At 36.4% G+C, this 21002-nt stretch overlaps 1 protein-coding gene across 6 annotated transcripts in view; it reads left to right on the top strand.

The window, feature by feature from the left end:
- Positions 1 to 21002, top strand: part of Ppp3cb (protein phosphatase 3 catalytic subunit beta) — a 56850-nt gene that overhangs the window by 27755 nt on the left and 8093 nt on the right. For 2 of the 6 annotated variants that reach the window (XM_048339022.1, XM_048339028.1), the window contains exons 10-13: positions 7172 to 7249; positions 14839 to 14865; positions 16902 to 16986; positions 18835 to 18932. In XM_048339022.1, the coding sequence (XP_048194979.1) occupies positions 7172 to 7249; positions 14839 to 14865; positions 16902 to 16986; positions 18835 to 18932 (288 nt within the window). The remainder of the gene's footprint in view (positions 1 to 7171; positions 7250 to 14838; positions 14866 to 16901; positions 16987 to 18834; positions 18933 to 21002) is intronic. The other 4 variants (XM_048339027.1, XM_048339025.1, XM_048339026.1 and 1 more) reach the window with 2 other exon arrangements.

Raw genomic sequence — 21002 nt, 5'->3', positions numbered from 1 at the left:
CCATGTTACAAAATGTTCCTTTCTGTATAAAATATCACTTCTGCCAAGACAATTTTTGGATCTAAAATTTCAAATTAATACTTAAACTGTGCGTTAAATAGTTTTTCTGCAGACTGCCTTCTATCTTTTTCATTTACTCAGTAAGTCTCAAGTTAGTATGGAGATAGAATTACTGGCTTTAAGAATTTGAGAAAGGGGCCAGTTAAGGGCTTAGTACAAGGGATGCATTTCACTTACAACCTTCTATCTTTGGTGTATGAGAAATTGTTCAGTCATAGCATCATCAGGCTAAAGAGTTTTAAGAATTCATCTTGTTTACTTTCTTTCTTTACACTAGACTGCAAGTGAACTATTTTAATGTAATATTGGGAGGGTGGAAGGTGGGCACTAGAGGGATAAAGGCAAGAGGAAAATGGCCATTTTATAGTTTCTCTTTTAATTTGATTCCTCTACATAAGGGGATGTTTCATAATATCTATTTAAGTGTGCTGTTTAAGTGATTTGAATGTGTTATAAAGTGATAGGAAAAATTTTGGGGGAAAAATACTGCAGAAAAAGAGATTGTGTCTGTGTCACCTGTGGTTTAAATGGGGAAGATTAGGGCAGGGTATGAGAAGGTGTGCATAGTTAACAGTCCCAAGTCACAGGTAGAGTCAGTGGCGGCATCTGATAGTCTAATAGTCATTGTTTCAGGATTGGTCAGATAGGGGCTTGACACCTGATAGGTGGTCCTCTCCTCCTTGGATTCCAAGATGCTACAAAGTGACTGCAGGGGGAAAAAAAGGATCAGGAGCATTATGTTCCTTCCTAGGTCCAGTCCACTGGGCAAGTCACTGTCCCAAGGGTGGAGGAGGTTTACTGAATTACATATGACCTCTAAGGCATGGTTTTACTGGCCTGAGGAAGTAAGTTAAGAACTATTTGTTGACCCACTTTAGTCTGGAATGAATCCTGTAGTTAATCCTTAGATGATTGGAGTACTCAAAAAACCCTGTCTTGTGACATTTTATGATTCTGTTGGCCCCATAAGCTGGCCACTTATAAACTGAAAAATTTAATTATAATGCTTTCTTTCAGGGACCCTGTAATCTTATCCTCCATTTTAGGATCCCTTGCATTTCCCACTGGCTAACTGCTACCTATCATTCCTGCCTCAAGGATTAAGACCTTAAAATCTTTTTAAGAGTGGCAAGTCAAAGTCTTTCTCTATTTCCTGTTACTGTGGGGCATAGGCTAAGCTCAGTATTCTTGCCATTGTTTGACCTGGAATAGCAAGTATAGCTGAGATCCCAGTTCCTGCATGATCCAAGGAGTTCCTATTGAGGGAGCACAACCTTTGGAGATCATATCCAGTTATAGTTGTGTTTAAAGAGGAGAACCATGTTGTAGAAATACAGAACTGGTTGGGATTGATGCAATACAGCAGTAAAAAAACAGCCACAGACTTAAGATTCCCACAGATAATTGTAACCAGGCAACATTGGGGCTTTTTTGTTTGGTTGGTTTTGGTTTCCACCATCTGAATTCAGAGGACCATGTTGTAATCTGAAGATTACAACAGAGTCATTGATTGTATTGATCTAGGCTCAGCTACTTTGGCTGAATTGTCTGGATGGATTATGAACACAGAAGTTAATATTAAACAGTGGACACCTGTGGTCTTGTGTTGTACTTAGGATATCAAAAGATATAATGACTTGAAATATTTCCTGTCTCATCTTTACCTTAGAATTTTGTAGTTAGTCTCTAAGCTATATCACTTACAGTTTTATAGGTTGAAAACAGGAGGAAACAAACTTGGCTTAAATATTCACAATGTAAGATCCAGTAGGGAGGAGGAACATCTGGGGTTTTCCTGGATCTATAGAGGTAGCAAATGAAAGAAATTCAAGAGTTCAGTTGAAATGTAGACAAACATGGTAATCAGGTAACCATGTTATGAACTATTTCCTCCAACCTCTTGGCTTTAGTTACCTTTGAAAGGGTGAGCGCATGGGCTGGGAATGTGGCCTAGTGGCTTGCCTAGTGTTTGCATCTTATACATGAAGCCCTGGGTTTGATTTCTTAGCACCACATATATACATTTAGGCCAGAAGTGGTGCTGTGGCTCAAGTGGTAAAGTGCTAACCTTGAGCAAAAAAAAAGCTAGAGACAGTGCTCAGGCCCTGAGTCCAAGCCCCAAGACTGGCAAAAAAAAAAAAAGAAAAGAAAAGAAAAGAAAAGAAAGAAAGAAAGAAAAGAAAAGAAAAGAAAGGGTGAGCACAAGGGATGCCATTTGAAATCTGACAATATCCACTCTTAGTTGAACAGTTTTGTCCAGCAGTCTGTGTGTGATCCCTTGTCACCAGGATAGCTTTAACCTAGTAGGTCTTTTTTTTTTTTGGCCAGTCCTGGGGCTTGGACTCAGGGCCTGAGCACTGTCCCTGGCTTCTTTTTGCTCAAGGCTAGCACTCTGCCACTTGAGCCATAGCGCTACTTCTGGCTGTTTTCTATGTATGTGGTGCCGGGGAATCGAACCCAGGGCTTCATGTATATGAGGCAAGCACTCTTGCCACTAGGCCATATTCCCAGCCCCCTAGTAGGTCTTTTCTCATTGCTGGAATGAGATATTCCAGTTGATCTGATCCCATGTTAGGTGGAGGTGACAGTCTGCCAGTTAAGCCCTTTTTGTGGTAAAAATTTTGAAAACAGCAACTGGATTAAACAGGGCAGTTATTTCCATTTTACGGTACTGATTAACATCAACAGCATTGTTAAGACCACTAAGCTTTCCTCATTAAAACTATGAACTCATTGCAGCTATAAACACATGAATGTAAACCTGTAATGGGCTGGTATCATTAATTTAGAGGGCACCTGTTTGGTATAGTATCTTCCTCAGTTTTGTATCCTAGAAGACTTAACCTACTTGGGGAAAAGAAATACATCAAACTTACAAAAGAGTGAACAACAATTAGTGTCACAGCTGTACATACTTAGTCATAGTTATAAGGTAGGTTTTTAAAAGTCCTTGACGTAAAGAGACAGTTAAACAAACTTGGACTTAATTAGGGCTTGGTTTCATAAATAATCAAAACCTTGAGAAGACTAACAATACATAGTATTTACTTGAAAATAATATTTTCTTTAAGCCACTTTCTTGCAAATGTTAGTAAGAGCAGAGCAATATCCATTGTTAATTGGGAATTAATTCTATATCTGTATACTAAATCTTTTTTTTTTTTTTGTCCAGTCCTGGGCCGTCAACTCAGGGCCTGAGCACTGTCCCTGGCTTCTTTTTGCTCAAGGCTAGCACTCTGCCACTTGAGCCACAGCGCCGCTTCTGGCCGTTTTCTGTATATGTGGTGCTGGGGAATTGAACCCAGGGCCTCATGTATCGGAGGCAAGCACTCTTGCCACTAGGCCATATCCTCAGCCCTTTCACTTTCTTTTTGAAAAATATGTCTTTATACTTTCTCATTTTTTTCTACTTTCTGATTTTTGTCCCTTTTTAAATTTTGTATTTTGAAATAACTTTTATAAAAACTTTGAACTCAGATACTGTTTTTTTTTCAATAAAAACTCTCAATATCCAGGAAAGAAAAGCAATCTTAAATTGTTTCTCTATGAAACAATAATTGAAGACAATTATACATTTTTAATAGATCCATATATTGTAAAAGAGTTGAATCCATAATGAAACAGATTATGATAACCAAATTCCATGAGCCCATTTGCTTGTCAAGTTTAAAAAGCAGCGCTTCTTTTTCCTTTGGTTTGAGCCTGAGTTAATTTCTGAATGTCTGTATTTTGATTAGACCTGATTGAGATAAGATAAACATCTCTCTCTCTCTTTTTTTCTTTTTTGACAGTCCTGGGGCTTGAACTCAGGGCCTGGGCATTGTCCCTGAGCTTCTTTTAACTCAAGGCTAGCATTCTACCACTTGAGCCACAGCACCACTTCCAGCTTTTTCTGTTTATGTGGTACTGAGGAATTGAACCCAGGGCTTCATGCATGCTAGGCAAGCGCTCTATCACTAAGCCACATTCCCAGCCCTAAGATAAACATCTTTTAAGAGTGACAATAGCCTTTATATATAAAAAAACAACAGACCATCCTGGAAATGTTTGCATTTATACATACATTTATATACAGCAAGTTTTAGATTAGGCATGTCAATCACACATTAAAATTGAACTGAAAAATGACAGTTGACTATAATGACTAACTAGGTGGTTTTTTTTGGAAATCCCAGAGACAAATGAAGTTTTTTTCCCCCTTTCTTGATACACTAATGCAACAAAAACAACACCTGGTACTTAAGTCTATTATTTCATAGAGTAATCTCAGATAAACCACTTAGTGATAGTACAGACCTTATATCTGCTGTCTTAGTGCCATTATGGTAGTGATGTGTGGAATTGGCTCTTGGAGGAAGTATGATAGCTTGGTCATGGCATGAGCATGTCTTTGCTTTTTCTGCTGAGTCCATGTCCACAGGTTTTTCTTCTAGGACTTTTGAATGGACTCCAAACCATGTTACACAAAACATTCAGACACTAGAAATTTCTGGTTTTTAGTTGTTGTTTGGGCCCTCAGAGTGGGATCAAATTAAGGGGCTCTTCCAAATTAGAGAACTTACCCCTTTGAAGAGTAAGCTAAAAAAGTTACTTGGACTTTAATCAGCAACACAAAAAGAAGCAAAAACCTTTTTCCTCAGGGCAGAGCATAGAGTAGCAAAGTTTATCCACAGAGTTAGAGCAGAAGGAGCACAGAATGTGTAAAGGCTGAGGTTACAGGTGTGAGCCACTAGTTAGTACCTGGCTCTAGATAGTTACTTTGTTTTTTCTTTTCTTTTTTTTTTTTTTTGCCAGTTCTGGGGCTTGAACCAAGGGCCTGGGCACTGTCCCATTTAAACCACAACACCACTTCTAGCCTTTTCTGTTTATGTGGTACTGAGGGATTGAACCCAGGGCTTTTTGCATGCTAGGCAAGTACTCTACCACTAAGCCACATCCCCAGTCTCAAGTTTCTCTCTTTGGAGTATCCCTCCTGACATGAGAGGTCTAATCTAATTGAATACATTATAGCACAAAGGGAAACCCTTGACCTAAAAGTCTCACAGACATTACTGCCTGGCCTGGCTTTGATCGACAGTACTCAGATGTCAGCCTTCTGAGTAAGGATTATAGGCATGAGCTACCTACTTCCAGCTTCAGGATGTTTTAGATTTTTTTTTTTTATGGGAAAAGAATGTTTTTTATATTTTTGCATACTTACAGTTTGATCTTTTTTTTTTTTTTTTCGGTCTTGGGGCTTTGAACTCAGGGCCTGAGTGCTATCCCTTATCTTTTTTGCTCAAGACTAGCCCTCTACCACTTTCAGCTACAGTGCCACTTCTGGTTTTCTGGTGGTTAATAGAAAATAAGAGTCTCACAGAATTTCTTGCCTGGGCCAGCTTTCCATCATTCTTTAACATGATACCTATCTGATCTTCAGTAATTAGTAAGCTTTTTGCGGATGCAGACCATGTCTTTACTATCTGAATGCTAGAGGTTTAGCACAGTACCTAGGATATAGTGTACTTTTAATATATTAGAAGGAAAAGTACATTTCTGGGAGCAATATTGAATTTTATTTTGTATGTGTCCATTCCTAGGTGCCAATAGGAAATCCAGAGGCTATCTTTCAATTGGAATTTTTATTTCTTAATTGAAATTTGTGTCTTTCTTATTTTATTACATATTTATTGGTGACTTTTATTGCCAGACACTGTTAGGTTCTGAAGATAAAGAAGTGAACAAAAACAACCTCTGTACTTAGGAAGGTTTTGGGGGGTGGTGTGTGTGTGTGTGTGTGTGTGTGTGTGTGTGTGTGTGTGTGTGTGTCCTGGGGCTTGAGCCACAGTCCTTTTGGCTTTTTGATAGTTAACCAGAGGTAAAAGTCTCACAAATTTCCTACCTGGTCTGGCTTTGAACCACAGTTAGCAAATCTGAGCCTCCTGAGTATGTAGGGTTACAAGTATGAGCTGCCAACACCAGGCTTGAAATTTTAATTCTAGTAGGGAAAACAGACAACTTATATTAGTGGTTTAAAACAGTTGGCAATAAAACCAGTAAGTCTGAAGGAGAGATCAAACGTAGACATAAAAGTTTGTAAATAGTCTCCAAAGATGTAAGATTTGAAACTATAACTGTAGTAATGGCCAACATTGCCATGTAAAATTGAACACATGAAAAGGATAAGACTACAGAGAAAATTTAAAAAAACATTATAGGAGGGAGAGTTCTAAAGGGTGGGAAAACCAAGAGTAGTATCTGGAAAAAATCAAGGAGAAAGAGAAAGAAAAGATAATTAAGGAGGATTAAGTATAAGAAAGAGCCATGGATTCCGATTGTTAGATAGTGTTAAGTAATCTTTAAATTTGTTTCAAGGGAAATTATTGGAACCAGTTTTAAAAGATTGAGTCCTGGTACTTTTTTTTTTTTTTTTTTTGCCAGTCCTGGGCCTTGGACTCAGGGCCTGAGCACTGTCCCTGGCTTCTTCCCGCTCAAGGCTAGCACTCTGCCGCTTGAGCCACTGCACCGCTTCTGCCCGTTTTCTGTATATGTGGTGCTGGGGAATCGAACCTAGGGCCTCGTGTATCCGAGGCAGGCACTCTTGCCACTAGGCCATATCCCCAGCCCAGGTACTTTTTTTTTTGAAACATATGAACTATGTCATGATTATTTTCTTACTCTTTAAAGCCATATTCATGAATGAAGATTTAAAACATTCAGATATTATTTTATTTTTTGTCTTTTCTTTTTTAGTACTGGGGATCGAACCTAGGACATTGCACTTGCTAGGCAAGCGCTTTGGCACTGAGCTCCATCCCGGCCCTCAGATGTCATTTTTCTGTTCTTAACCTCTGGAGTTTGATTTTCTGAGAGACTTGAAATTTTATTTCATTAAAAATCCTTCTGTTGCTCAAGGCTAGCATTCTACCACTTGAGCCACAGTGCCACTTCTGGCTTTTTCTGCTTATGTCGTACTAAGGAATCAAACCCAGGTAGGCAAGCACTCTACAAGTAAGCCACATTCCCAACCCTACAACAGAAGCTCTGGCCCTGAGTTCAAGCCCTATGACTAGCAAAAAATGACAGTTTCGTAGATGCATCTAACATGTAACTTCTTTTTCTTTTTGTATAGTGACAGAAATGTTGGTGAATGTTCTGAGTATTTGTTCTGATGATGAACTAATGACTGAAGGTGAAGACCAGTTTGATGGTATGATTACTCATCTTATTATTTTTTTAAATTATGAAATGGTATTTCTAACAGCCTAAGTATATACCCTTTTGCAGAAAAAAGACCATAACTCATTGCTTTCAGATAGCAAGGGTATTTGATAAGTGATACATTTTTCAGATATTATTTAGTATTTTTAAATAATTCCAGGTATTTTATAATGGTATGGGAAAGAAGATGAGTTTTGGGAAAAGGAGAAATTCAGCAGAAAGGAAGAAAAGAAAGGTGAAAGATCTCTAAGAAATGTGGTTCTTCATAAGTTTGGACACTGCTTTTTGAAGAGAGCATTTAATATAATATTCTTAGTGCATTGAACATTCTTGAACTCTCAATATTGATTTCACTTTCTTGTAAATATGAAAGTAGGTTGTTCTCAATAGTGTGATTGTGTTCCAAAGAACTATTTGCTAGAGATTCTAAAAGTATGATTCCATAGAAATGAAATCATATGTGATGGTTATTATATAAGCTAACAAGTCTATATGCATAATTAATATTGTAGTATAAAGGAATACCATAGAAATAAAATTCCTTTTTTTTAATATTTTAAATTTTTATTTAAAACTTTTTAGTTTACGTAGTATTTATTTAAAACTCTACTGAGTGTTGAGTACTGATGGATCATTCCTGTAATCCTAACTACTCAGAAGGCTGAAATCTGAGGATAAATTTGGAAACCAGCATGGGTAGAAATTAAATTGAAACACTTCATCTCCAGTTAACCTGGAGATGTGGCTCAAGTGGTAGAGTGCCAGCTATGTGCAAGAGCCTGACGCAACAAAAAAACAGAAAAGAGTTTAAAAAACTCTTTATTCTTTTCCATATTCTCATAGCTTTGTTTTAGTATACCTTTTATAGATGTGTAGTCAGTATTTAAATATTTTCATGTGTTAAATATGGTCTTCATATTTTAAGATTTAATAGCTATTTCTTTTCTCTTCATTTCTATTTTTTTTCTCTTTGAGACAAGGTCTTGGTATCTTCCCTTGAATTCATGACACTTAGCTTTCCAAGTAGTGGGATTACAAGCATGTCCCACCACATCCAACTTTTTCTTGCTTGCAATGAGGACCAAACCTAGGACTTCTCATATGCTTTTTTGTCTGTCTGTTTGAGATAACATCTCTATATTGCCCAGGATGACCTAAAGATCCTAGATTTAAGCTTTCTCCTGCTTTGGCCTCTCTCAAGTAGCTAGGATGTACACTACCACAAATAATAGTAGCTATATATTTCTAAGCATATTGATATAATATTTATAAGTAATCTCACTTTGCTTAGCAAGCAATTATGTTATTCTAAATTTTCATTATTATGAATTGGAGTGCAGTAAACATTTGTACAAAAACTTTTTTTCTTTTTCTTTTTTTCTTTCCTTTTTTGTCCTAGGGCTTGAACTCAGGGCTTGGGCACTGTCCCTGAGCTGCTTTTGCTCAAGGCTAGCACTCTACCACTTGAGCCACAGCGCTACTTCCAGCTTTCTCTGTTTATGTGGTACTGAGGAATCAAACCCAGGGCTTCATGCATGCTAGGCAAGCACTCTACCACTGAGCCACATTCCCAGCCCCATTTTTGTTTTTTCTTGGAATAAATTTCTTAGAATTATAGACTTAAAGAGCATGAAGGATAGCCAAGTGCTGGTGGCTCACACCTGTAATCCTAGCTACTCAGGAGGCTGAGATCTGAGGAATATACTTCAGAGCCAACCCTGGCAGGAATGCCAAGAGATTCTGGGCAGGAAAGTCCATGAGATTCTTATCTTCGACTAACCTCTAAAAAACCAGAAGTGGTGCTGTGGCTGAAAGTGGTAGGGCACTAGCTCTGAATGAAAGAGCTCAGGGACAGCACCTAGGCCCAGAATTCAAGTCCCACAACTGGAAAAAAAAAAAAAGAAAGGAAAAAAAAAAAAGAATAAGAAGGATTGTAGCTTCATTATTTTTAACTGTGAAATTCCAAATTCTATTTTAGAAGAACTAGGATCATTATGAAGTACCTCCTGCAATGGATCCATACATATATTTCTTTACAGTCCCACCACATTGGGTTTTATTATGTTTTCATTTGCTTGGTGATTATCATTTGCGTGGTGATATAGTGATTAAAGTTGGTTAAATTTACATTTCTTGGGCTGGGAATGTGGATTAGCTGTAGAGTACTTACCTCGCATTCATGAAGCCCTGGGTCGTTTCCTCAGCACCACATAAACAGAAGAAGCCAGAAGTGGCACTGTGGCTCAAGTGGTAGAGGGCCAGCCTTGAGCAGAAAGAAGCCAGGAACAGTGCTCAGGCCCTGAGTTCAGGCCCCAGGACTGGCCAAAAAAAAAAAAAAATTGCATTTCTCTGATAGGTAACAATAACAAAATTACTATTTTTCCAACTATGTAAACTATCCATCTTAATGAACTAAGAGTAAAAAATGGTAGACATTTCTTCATCTACTAATAAATTTATTTATTTCCAATTTTTTATTATCAAACTGATGTACAGAGAGGTTACAGTATCATACGTTAGGCATTGGATACATTTCTTGTACTGTTTGTTACCTTGTCCCTCATATCCCCCTCCCCCCTCCCCCTTACCCTTTCCCCCCCTGAGGTGTTCAGTTCACTTATACCAAACAGTTTTGCAAGTATTGCTTTTGTAGTTGTTTGTCTTTTTTTACCCTGTGTCTCTCAATTTTGGTATTCCCTTTCAATTTCCTAGTTCCAATACCAGTATACACGGTTTCCAATATACTCAGATAAGATTACAGAGATAGTGTAGGTACAACCACAGGAAGGTGATACAAGAACATCATCAATAATAGAAGCTACAGATACACATGGGACTTTGAAAGTAGTTACAACTGTGATATAACAATTTTTTAAATTTTTTATTGTTACTATAAAGGTGTTGTACTGAGGGGTTACAGTTACATAAGCCAGGTAATGATTATATTTCATCTTGGACAGTGTCACCCCTTCCCTCACCCTCTCCCAGTTTTTCCCTCCTGTCCCCATCCACAAATTGTGTAGTTTGTTTTCTTTCTTTCTCTCTTTCCTTCCTTCCTTCCTTCCTTCCTTCCTTCCTTCCTTCCTTCCTTCCTTCCTTCCTTCCTTCCTTCCTTCCCTTCCTTCCCTTCCTTCCCTTCCTTCCCTTCCTTCCCTTCCTTCCCTCCCTTCCCTCCCTTCCCTCCCTTCCCTCCCTTCCCTCCCTTCCTTCCCTCCCTCCCTCCCTTCCTTCCTTTTTCTGTTGTGGGGCTTGAACTCAGGGCCTGGGCACTGTCCCTGAACCTCTTTGTGCCCAAGGCTAGCACTCTGCCACTTGAGCCACAGCTCCATTTCTGGGTTTTGAGTGGTTAATTGGAGATGAGAATCTCATTGGGACTTTTCCTGCCCAAGCTGCCTTTGAGTCGCAGTCCTCAGATCTCAGCCTCCTGAGTATCTAGGATTACAGGAGTGAGCCACTGCCACCCAGTATATAGTTAATTTTCAACATAGTGTCTAGTGAGTACCATTGGTGCATTTACAAGTTTGATTTTTTTAAAAAAACTTGTAAACCCACTTGTTGAAAGTACAAAATGATTGTGTACAAGAACTTTCTATCACCTCTGTTATCATGTAGAACTTTCACTCTTATACTTTGTAAATAACTGACAGTACTTTTATATCAGTTGATTTTTTGTTTGACTAACAATCTTTAATGGATAGTATTTCTTTTTATTCTCTCGATGTTTATGTAGATATTTTTATTTCAAATAATTTATCACATGTAGATTTAAGTAAAATCAAGTAGATTTATTTTCTTTTCCTATTTGGAGAGGGGGGCAGTTAAGAATAGGTCTAAGCGTGGATTCTAATTCTGCATGATGGCTCTGTAGCTTCAGACAAATAACCTTTCGGAGACTCTGTTTCCCTCATCTTCAAACTGAGGGTAATAATGCCTATTTTGTAATGTAGGTATTAAGGAAAATAATAATTGAAATAGTGATAGTAAGTGAAATACGTATTTTTCAGGTAATTTTATAATTTATCACATACCTACTATTTCAATTATTATTAATCTGTGTTTAAGTTTAAGAAATTAAATAATGTTTAGCTTTTCAAACCAAAGATTTCTTGCTCTAAGTAAGTGTTCCCTGTTGCTGTTTGGCTATATAAGCCCCGAATAAGCATTTGATATATAAAAGTACAGAAAGCTGTACTTCTCGTTAGCTGCCTATATTGATAATTTTATATGGCTCACAAATGGTATTATAAATATCCAAATGGCCCTTGGCAAGAAAAAGTTTCCCTATCCCTACTTCTGTAAAATTATTCCCTTAAATACACAATTATTCTATTTGGAATTCAGGGTTTTGTTTATGGGAAAAAATTGTTATTATCAAATTAAATTAATATTTCAGCATTTTATGTTCCTATTACAACTGACTTCCCTTCCCTTCCCTTCCATACCCTTCCCTCCGCTTTCCTTCCCTTTCCTCTTCTTTCCTTCCCTTTTCTGTCCTATTTTCTTTTCTTCCCTCTTGATATTTTGAACTTAGGGCCTTACTCTTGCTAGGCTGATAGTTTTCACTGGTTATTTTTATTTTTGAGAAGATCTCACTTGCTGCCAGGGCACATATCTGAGCCTCTCAATCTACATACTTTGTACTTACACACCACTGGGTTCAGCTTCCTTTCTGTGGAGACAGAATCTTACGGACTTTCTGCCTGGGCTGGCCTGTTACCACAGTCCTTCCAATCTGAGTCTCCCACATATCTTGGGATGATGGGCAAGCATCACTGTACCCAACTATGGGTTGAGAAGAGATCTCTCGAATTTTTCTGCCTGGACTGCCTGCAGTCCTTCCAATTTCAGCCTCCTACATAGCTAGGATTACAGGCATAAGCCACCACATCCAACTATATTTTTTAAAGAATATATAGAAATATATCTGGCATATTTGTATATATTGTATATACTGGAAATATACCTGGTTTATGTGGTATACAACTGATATACACATATTGTATATGTGTAGGTTTATCTTACATCTAAAAACTTAGGTCAGTAATATTATTTTGTGGAGTAATTTTTAATGTTTTTCATGATTTTTGTTTTTACTTTTTACTTTGGTGATACTAGTGTTTGAACTCCATGCCTTACTACCATTGCTAGGTAGGTGCTCTACTACTTGAGCCATGCCACCTTGCCCTGTTTTCCATAACCTTTTTTTTTTTTTTTTCAGTCCTGGGACTTGGACTCAGGGCCTGGGCACTGTTCCTAGCTTCTTTCTTGCTCAAGGCTAGCACTATACCACTTGAGCCACAGCGCCACTTCTGGCTCTTTCTATATGTGTGATGCAGAGGAATTGAACCTCCAGGGCTTCATGTATGCGAGGCAAGCACTCTACCACTAGACCATATTCCCAGCCCTCCATAACTTTTTAATATGTCATTTAGGAAAGGCAGTTACTATTTTTTCTGTATTTTTTATTCTTTAAAACTTTAATATTGTCACTAACATTTAATCAATTCTTTTCCTATAACTCCCAAAAAAGTTTCCTAATTAAAGGTATTTGTTTCTAGGTACCTGTGATTTATATGAATATAAACATTTTTTGAGATTCTATAGGGATACATATAAAATTATATCCTTTAAGAAAACAAGAAATAAAATTCACAGTTTATTGCATACATACAAATTGGAAGTATTGGAGTTTTGTATTTCCTCTAGGTAGTTTTATTTTAATATTTTTTACCAATATACTAAATCATTTATTATATCATTCTTGCAATCCAGGAATGCATATCACTAAAGAGGCAGTCTAAGTTAATGAAAAATTAAATGATCTAGGTCAATAGCTATGTAATTCTAGAAAAATCACCTAACTTCTCAAGAATTCTCATTCATAAATTAAGAATAAAGACAATAAAATTTTCTTTCTTACACTTAAGTAAAGAAAGAAGAAAACTTCACTATTTATAACAATGTTTCTATGGGAAAATACACTGAATTCCAACTTTGGATACTAGAAATCAGATACTCTTCACTGTCAACATGTAAGGTACAATTGTACTATCAAGGATTAAGAGCAGGGATCCTTATAAGAAAGTTTTAAGAATATGAGTCTGGGAGATTGTGTGGAAGATTTGAGAAAGAGCATTGAGATTATAGAGAAAAAGTCAAGGACATTAGGGTAGGTACAAATACTTAGGATGGGATAGAGAAAAGGGCTTACCAGAGCTTCCCTTCATTCATACTCCCTTATTTCATCCCCTTTATTTGGTCCCTCTTTCCTCTTTTTCTTTCATCATGTCCTCTCTCTCTTTTCCTGAACAGCTGTTGTCCCATCCAATGGGCAAAATTTGGGAAGAAATTTAGTTTTAGAAAGAAAAAATAGAACAGGGTTTACAAGAATACAAAATAAAAGGTTTAGATTTTCTGTAGAGAAAAAGGGAGAGAGCAGGATTCGAGATTTCTGAGTAGCAGGAATAGTTTTTGTAGATTTATGTCTGAGATTAGCTGAAGTAATTACGACTCTTTATTCTTAAATGATGAGTCTGTACTCCGTGGAATTTAATGTGTCTGGGGTCATTTTTAAAGACAAGCTTGCATAAATATTGCATATTAAATACATATGACATCCTTTTTAAAGGCATTAATCATAAAAGAATTTTTGAACACTGATTTCTGTAAAATTAGAATGCATACTGTTTGATGTTTATTTTTTTATCTTCAGCTTGGTAAAGAAGAAACATAGCTATGTGTACTATAGTGGTACTGAACTTTGTATATGGTATAATAGAGTTGCTTTTAGCATTAGAATGGAATATATGGAAAATTGAAATGAAAGCATCCATATTGCTTAGTTTTAAAAATCTGTTACTTGCTTTGAAACAATCTGTTGCTGTTTTTTTCAAAAAAGATATCCCCAAACTCTTAGATTGGATTAAGAACAAAAGTTTCATTGTTCCTCTAAGTATAGTCAAAAGTTCTTCAATTAAGATTCAAGAAATCATGTCGTCTTGTTATGGAGTGTGGGAGACTCTTATCCTTTATTGGAAGTGGGAGAAAGTTTTTCCACTGAGATAGTTTATAAATTGTAGTTACCTAAATTTCTCTGTATATACTACAGATTTTGCAGATGTTGGTGTCCTTGAAGAACCACATGAGTTTGTATCATTACCTTTCACTTAACATACTTCTATTGATGACACATTTCCTTAGGGGTATGACTATAAATGTGTGGTTGTTGTTAGCACAGTCTTATCAGTCTTATGTGTTTTCACGTGTTTTTTTTTTCTGTCCCTAATTATGTCTATTTTCATCAAATATAATCATTCATCCATAATTTCTTTCTGAACATATATCTTTTAAGAAACCTTTACTTTAGAGCTCTACCTAGTAGCATTCCTCTTTTATTCACCAGATTCTACAGTGCTACATTTTTTTCAGATTTTCAAATATGAGGGCCTTCATTTTTCTTCCTTTCTTTCTACATTCATTCTTCATTACCACTGCCAAGTTAAATCTCTATCTTTTTATTTGTCTCAACCACCTTTTCTTCATCATTCACTTCCTTTTTTCTGGACTCTCCATCTGAAGAACGGCTCATATATGGCAATAAAAAAGGTACAGACCAGACAGAGTAACATTGTTTTGAAATATGACTTCATAAATTATTCTCATGTCCATGTAAGTTAGCACATTCATTGAATAAAGTTTATGCAGAGTCCTTTTGGGCCTTGGGCAAATTTAGTTTTAAGTTCTTTCTAAGTTAGTGTTTGGTGTTTTTAGAAGTCATATTCCAAGATATCTGTCTTTCTGTGCATGGAAATATTTTTTCCCTCTTTTCATTCCTCTTGTTTTAAAATTTCATTCTTTTGCTTATTTGTAATGTTTTGTACTTTTCCCTGCATGATTAGGGGTGTTTGATTGTCTGTCTTATTCCCCAAAATAATTTTATTGTTGACATTTACTTTTAATATGATGCATGATATGTTTGTAGATTGATTATATATCCTGAATTGTACAGAGTTTTTATATTCATGGGAATATCTTTATTTGAAATCAGTATAGTTAACATGCCATTCAGTTTTACAAATATATAAATTAAGGATGAAAATACAAATATACCTTGTTAAAGCCAGCTTCCCCAACTCCCTACTGCTCACTCCAAGAGTAACTATTTAAAAATATCTGCCAATTTTAAAAGAAAATGTCTATATTAATTCACTAAGAAAATCAGTCTTATTTTGTGTCTTCCTACAAGTACTAATAAACTTTCATTTTTCTAATAAATAAGAAGAGTGAACTTTGTAAAATCCCCAATGTCTATTGAAATTCTAATCTTTGATTTTTATCTTTTTAGTAATTTTTTTAGCATCTAAAGTGTTTATTTATGGCCATGGTACCCAAATGATTTTGGACTTGTAAAACACTGTAATTTCATTGCTCCTACCTAGTATTACCCTTTATAATAATAATAAGCATGATCATAGAGCCTTTTCCTCTAAAACATATCTGTTGTTTTTATCCTTGAAATTGGATTTCTTTTTATTTGCCTAATTTAGTCAGGACCAATCATCGTCTTAGTTTTTTACTGTTGTTGTCTGACTTTTTAATGAGATGTTCTAGCCTAGCAAACTTAAGATTGTTTAGACCTCTATAAGCCTAAGACCCCCTTTTTTCTCTCTAACTTCTTTAGCCATTCTTTAATCTTCTCCTTAACCTCAGTGCTTCCGTATGTGTGTTTTCATTATGTTGAAGCACAGCTATAAGTAACCACATTTTTCAATCCAGAATAATTCTAGTTGCTATATATGAGATAAAGGAATTGAAATTGTTCTTTCTGGAGGCCAAGGGAAGGAAGATTTAACCTATGAGCCTTTGTTTTAGCCAACGATCCAGTTACTTTGGTCTATTCTGAATTGGTGATAGCACAGCTAACACTTTAGAAATGAAGTAGCCGTGATCCTTTAGCCATTTTTTTTCATGGAGTCTTTCTTATTGCTTATGTAATATTCACCTATGGTTATAAAAATTATATGTACTTGCATGGTTTTAGAGGACAACTAGTCTATGAGGTTGAGATGTACGTGGTTATTGAAATGCTAGTTTAGTCCTTACTTTGTGATTAACTGAGAAATAGTCCCTTTATAGCACTGTTTCCACATCAACTTCCAGCAAAGAAGCTTTTACTTTAAGAGTATAATGTAATATTTCCATCTTGCATGTTAAATAGCTAAACAGAAAACTTTTAGCTTTGTCTTTAATCTGCATGCTATAGGCTCTTAGGAAATACAGATACTATAGGGTTGTTATTAAGGTTTTTTGTTGTTGTTATTGTTGTCTGTTTTGTAATATGAGTTGGGTTTAAGTTTTGTTTTTCCCAGTACTCATTTACTGACTAGTCACTAGTGTGAGATAATTAAGGTTTGTAGATTACTTTTCATCTGTATTTGTATCAGACCCCAATACTTTACTAGTACTGACATAATCATTAAGTGAACAGAAGCTTTTTCGCTTGAGTTTTTATAGTCTCCTCCATGTGAGCCAATGATAGGGGACTTGGTATTGGTTTAGATGAATGTGGAAAAAGCTAATAGTATAATCCAAGAATGAATGCCCTAAACTTGAGCCTCTCTTTCTATTTATTCCATTGAAAGTAGGTTCAGCTGCAGCCCGGAAAGAAATCATAAGAAACAAAATTCGAGCAATTGGCAAGATGGCAAGAGTCTTCTCTGTTCTCAGGTAATGATATTTGTTTTATACAAATTACTTTTTTTTGTCCTGTTTGCCATACAGAAGCAACATTTTTAAAATACATTAGTCCTGTGTTTATATACTAAACAAAGAAACTAAAGTTCATTTGAACCTATGGGTTTTGTTGTTGCTGTTGTTTGGTTTGCTTTTTGGTTTGTCTGTTTGCCATTTTTATTTTATCTTTGGGTGCTAGGAATCAAACTTAGGACCTCACAGATACTAAGCATGCACTTCGCCACTGAAACCAGAACGTTTTACTTTTGTGATGATTATTGCTCTCCTTTGCTATTTCTTGCCCTTTTATGATGAAAGTACTAAATTTACATCTTGAAAACTAGAACAGGATAAGAAGGAAGGGTTACTTATTAGAATGCTTGTAATGAACTTGTTCATCCATGTAGGATGCCCCTTTTTGTCTTCTTTTTTTTTTTTTTTTTTTTGCCAGTCCTGGGCCTTGGACTCAGGGCCTGAGCACTGTCCCTGGCTTCCTTTTTGCTCAAGGCTAGCACTCTGCCACTTGAGCCACAACGCCACTTCTGGCCGTTTTCTGTATATATGGTGCTGGGGAATCGAACCCAGAGCCTCATGTATACGAGGCAAGCTCTCTCGTCACTAGGCCATATCCCCAGCCCCTTTTTGCCTTCCGTTTACACATGCATGTGGATAAGTGTTTTTTTTTTTTTTTTTTTTTTTTTTTTTTTGGCCAGTCCTGGGCCTTGGACTCAGGGCCTGAGCACTGTCCCTGGCTTCTTCCCGCTCAAGGCTAGCACTCTGCCACTTGAGCCACAGCGCCGCTTCTGGCCGTTTTCTGTATATGTGGTGCTGGGGAATCGAACCTAGGGCCTCGTGTATCCGAGGCAGACACTCTTGCCACTAGGCTATATCCCCAGCCCTGGATAAGTGTTTTTAAAAAATTCCGTTTACAAACTGATTGTATTAAATATTTGAACCGTAAGGCATATGAAATCACATATATTCTGATGCTCATTGATGAGGAATCTCACCATATACTTAATAAAGCTTTTTGGGAAAAATATGTTCCTCACTTATAATATATACCCTTCTATCTTTCTTTCTTTTTTTTTTTTGGCTAGTCCTGGGGCTTGAACTCAGGGCCTGAGCACTGTCTCTGGCTTCTTTTTGCTCAAGGCTAGCACTCTACCACTTGAGCCACAGCTCCACTTTTGGCTTTTTCTATATGTGTGGTGCTGAGGAATCAAACCCAGGGCTTCATGTATATGAGGCAAGCACTTTACCACTAAGCTACATTCCTAGCCCATATATAATATCCCTTCTATATGAAACAACAGAATAATGGGAAAATGTGTACATTGGGTTCAAGGATACTGTATTATGAACAATAAACATTGTAAATTAAAAACATGGCCTACATCTGTATTCCATCCCTTTGAAATTATTTGTTAGAAGTCCCTGATTATAATGATGATTATTATATATATATTATTTATTTGTTTGTTTGTTTGTTTGTCAGTTGTGGGGCTTAAACTCTGGGCCTGGGCGCTGTCCCTGAGCTCTTCAGCTCAATGCTAGCGTTCTACCACTTGAGACACAGTGCCACTTCCACTGTTCTGGTGGTTAATTGGAGATAAGAGTCTCATGGACTTTCCCGCCCCAGCTGGCTTTGAACTGCAGTCCTCAGATCTCAGCCTCCTGAGTAGCTAGTGAACCACGGGTGCCTGTCAATTTTTTTTTTTTTTTTTTTAGTAGCAGTTTTGGGAAATTGAACCTCAGGCCTTACACCTATTAGGCAAGACTCATTAACACTAAGCTACATCCCCAGACCTTCTGATGTTTATTTTTATCTCTCTACTACAGGGAGGAGAGTGAAAGTGTGCTGACACTCAAGGGCCTGACTCCCACAGGGATGTTGCCTAGTGGAGTGTTGGCTGGAGGACGGCAGACCCTGCAAAGTGGTAATGATGTTATGCAACTTGCTGTGCCTCAGATGGACTGGGGCACACCTCACTCTTTTGCTAAAAATACACATAATGCATGCAGGGAATTCCTTCTGCTTTTTAGTTCCTGTCTCAGCAGCTGACATTGGCAGGGTGCTTTATGATAGGTAGTATATGATTAATACTTAACCAGGGTAGAATACTGATACAATGGGTAGCCCTTCAGTTAAAAATCAAGGTCAGTTTCTCAGCTTTTCCTGAAATGATATGGAAATAACTCATATCATATAATGTCTGAAATATTATTTATTCATTTGTCTAATGTATCCTTTTCTTTAAAAGCCCTAGTTTAGTATGTGAACCAGGGATGTCCCCTCACTAAAATTAAAATGTAACTCCAAGTTTCTTTATTTTTTTAAATTTGTGTAATTGTATTAGACTGATATTTCAAAAAGTTAATTTTACAGTTAACGTGCTTAAGCCCCAGAACTTCACTTATGCACTATGCACAAAAGATTTTTACAAGGTTTTGTACCCTGGTAAATGATGCCAAAGTTTGTTTTCTGTGGTGTTTGTCAAATGTTCTATGTATAATTGACTGTCTGTAACATGCTGTTTCCTTCCTCTGCAGATGTAGCTGCTTTCTTAAATCTGTCTGTCTTTCTTTAGGTTAGCTGTATGTCTGTAAATACATGTTTAATTAAATTACTCAATCAGACATTTGTCTGTCTTTTGATGTAGAAGCAGCTTTTGTAGCACCTTATTTTGAGGTTTGCTGCATTTGTTGCTGCACTTTGTGCATTCTGAATATGAATGTAACATTAGATCATAAGTCATTGTTATAAGGGGTTGAATTTAAATCTTGTAAGTTAAAATTCAAAGGGTGTTATTAAGTGTGCCTTTATTTTGCATGAAAATAAAAAGAATTATACATAAAGCATTCCTGTAATCCGGCTCATTGAATATTTTATAGTTTTCAAAAAGCTAACTTTTTGTAATAATTATTTGTGTAAATACTGGCTTAACTTTTTGAAAGCCCATTACAGATAAATAGAAGACAGTTGTATAAATGTTGTAGCCTATATGCAGTAACTCATAGTCTAGATTTTTTCCCTTTTGGGAGAGCAAAAATAGTGATGTGAAAAGCTTAATTTATGTTTTATAGTAGCCACTTTTGACAGCCCTCTAAGGGTCATTGTTCTGTTAAAACAAGTAGCAACAGATTTGTTTTTTTTTTTTAGTCCTGATTACAATTTATTTTTGTTATAATTTTTTAATTAAAGAGAAAAAATAAGAAATTTTAATTTAAATATCTGAATAAATTTGAATTAGATTGGCCTTTCACAAATTGACTTTTTCCAGTCTTATAATAACTACTCCTTAATAAAAATAATTTTCTCCTTAGAAAAACAATTATTGCACTGTACATGTTGTATTTTATGTTTTTGTATTGTCTATTACCACCATTGGCATATCTAAGATAGCCAATTGTATTTTCGAATTGATTTGAATTTTCCTTCTGAATGAGATGTTTTGTTTGATTGGTTTCCTTTCTTTTTTTCTTTTCTTTTTTGCCGTGGTGCTGATAATCAAACCAGTGAGCATTCACTGTATATCCCTAGCCCTAAATTTCTTTTTTTCAGTTAAAAAAAATCTGATTTTGATTCTCTTTGCATACCTTGTCTTCTATTTTTTAAGTATAATTAGAAAAACATGCTAAAAAGAATTTCATGAATATACATTAAAGCAAATTCAGAAAATCTTTTTTTTTTTTTTGCCAGTCCTGGGGCTTGGACTCAGGGCCTGAGCACTGTCCCTGGCTTCTTTTTGCTCAAGGCTAGCACTCTGCCACTTGAGCCACAGTGCCACTTCTGGCCATTTTCTGTATTTGTGGTGCTAGGGAATCGAACCCAGGGCCTCATGTATATGAGGCAGGCACTCTTGCCACTAAGCCATATCCCCAGCCCCTCAGAAAATCTTAAATACTCAGTAGAACTCACAAAACATTAGAAAAGAATAATTCTAAGTTTAAATAGTGTTTTACTATTCTGTTTAAAAAAGATAAACAAAACTGAAAGGTATACATAA

This window comes from Perognathus longimembris, chromosome 2 (genome assembly GCF_023159225.1).
Source record: "Perognathus longimembris pacificus isolate PPM17 chromosome 2, ASM2315922v1, whole genome shotgun sequence".
NCBI lineage: Eukaryota > Metazoa > Chordata > Mammalia > Rodentia > Heteromyidae > Perognathus > Perognathus longimembris.
Note: the sequence above shows the minus strand (reverse complement) of the source record. Positions and strands in the feature narration are given on the sequence as shown.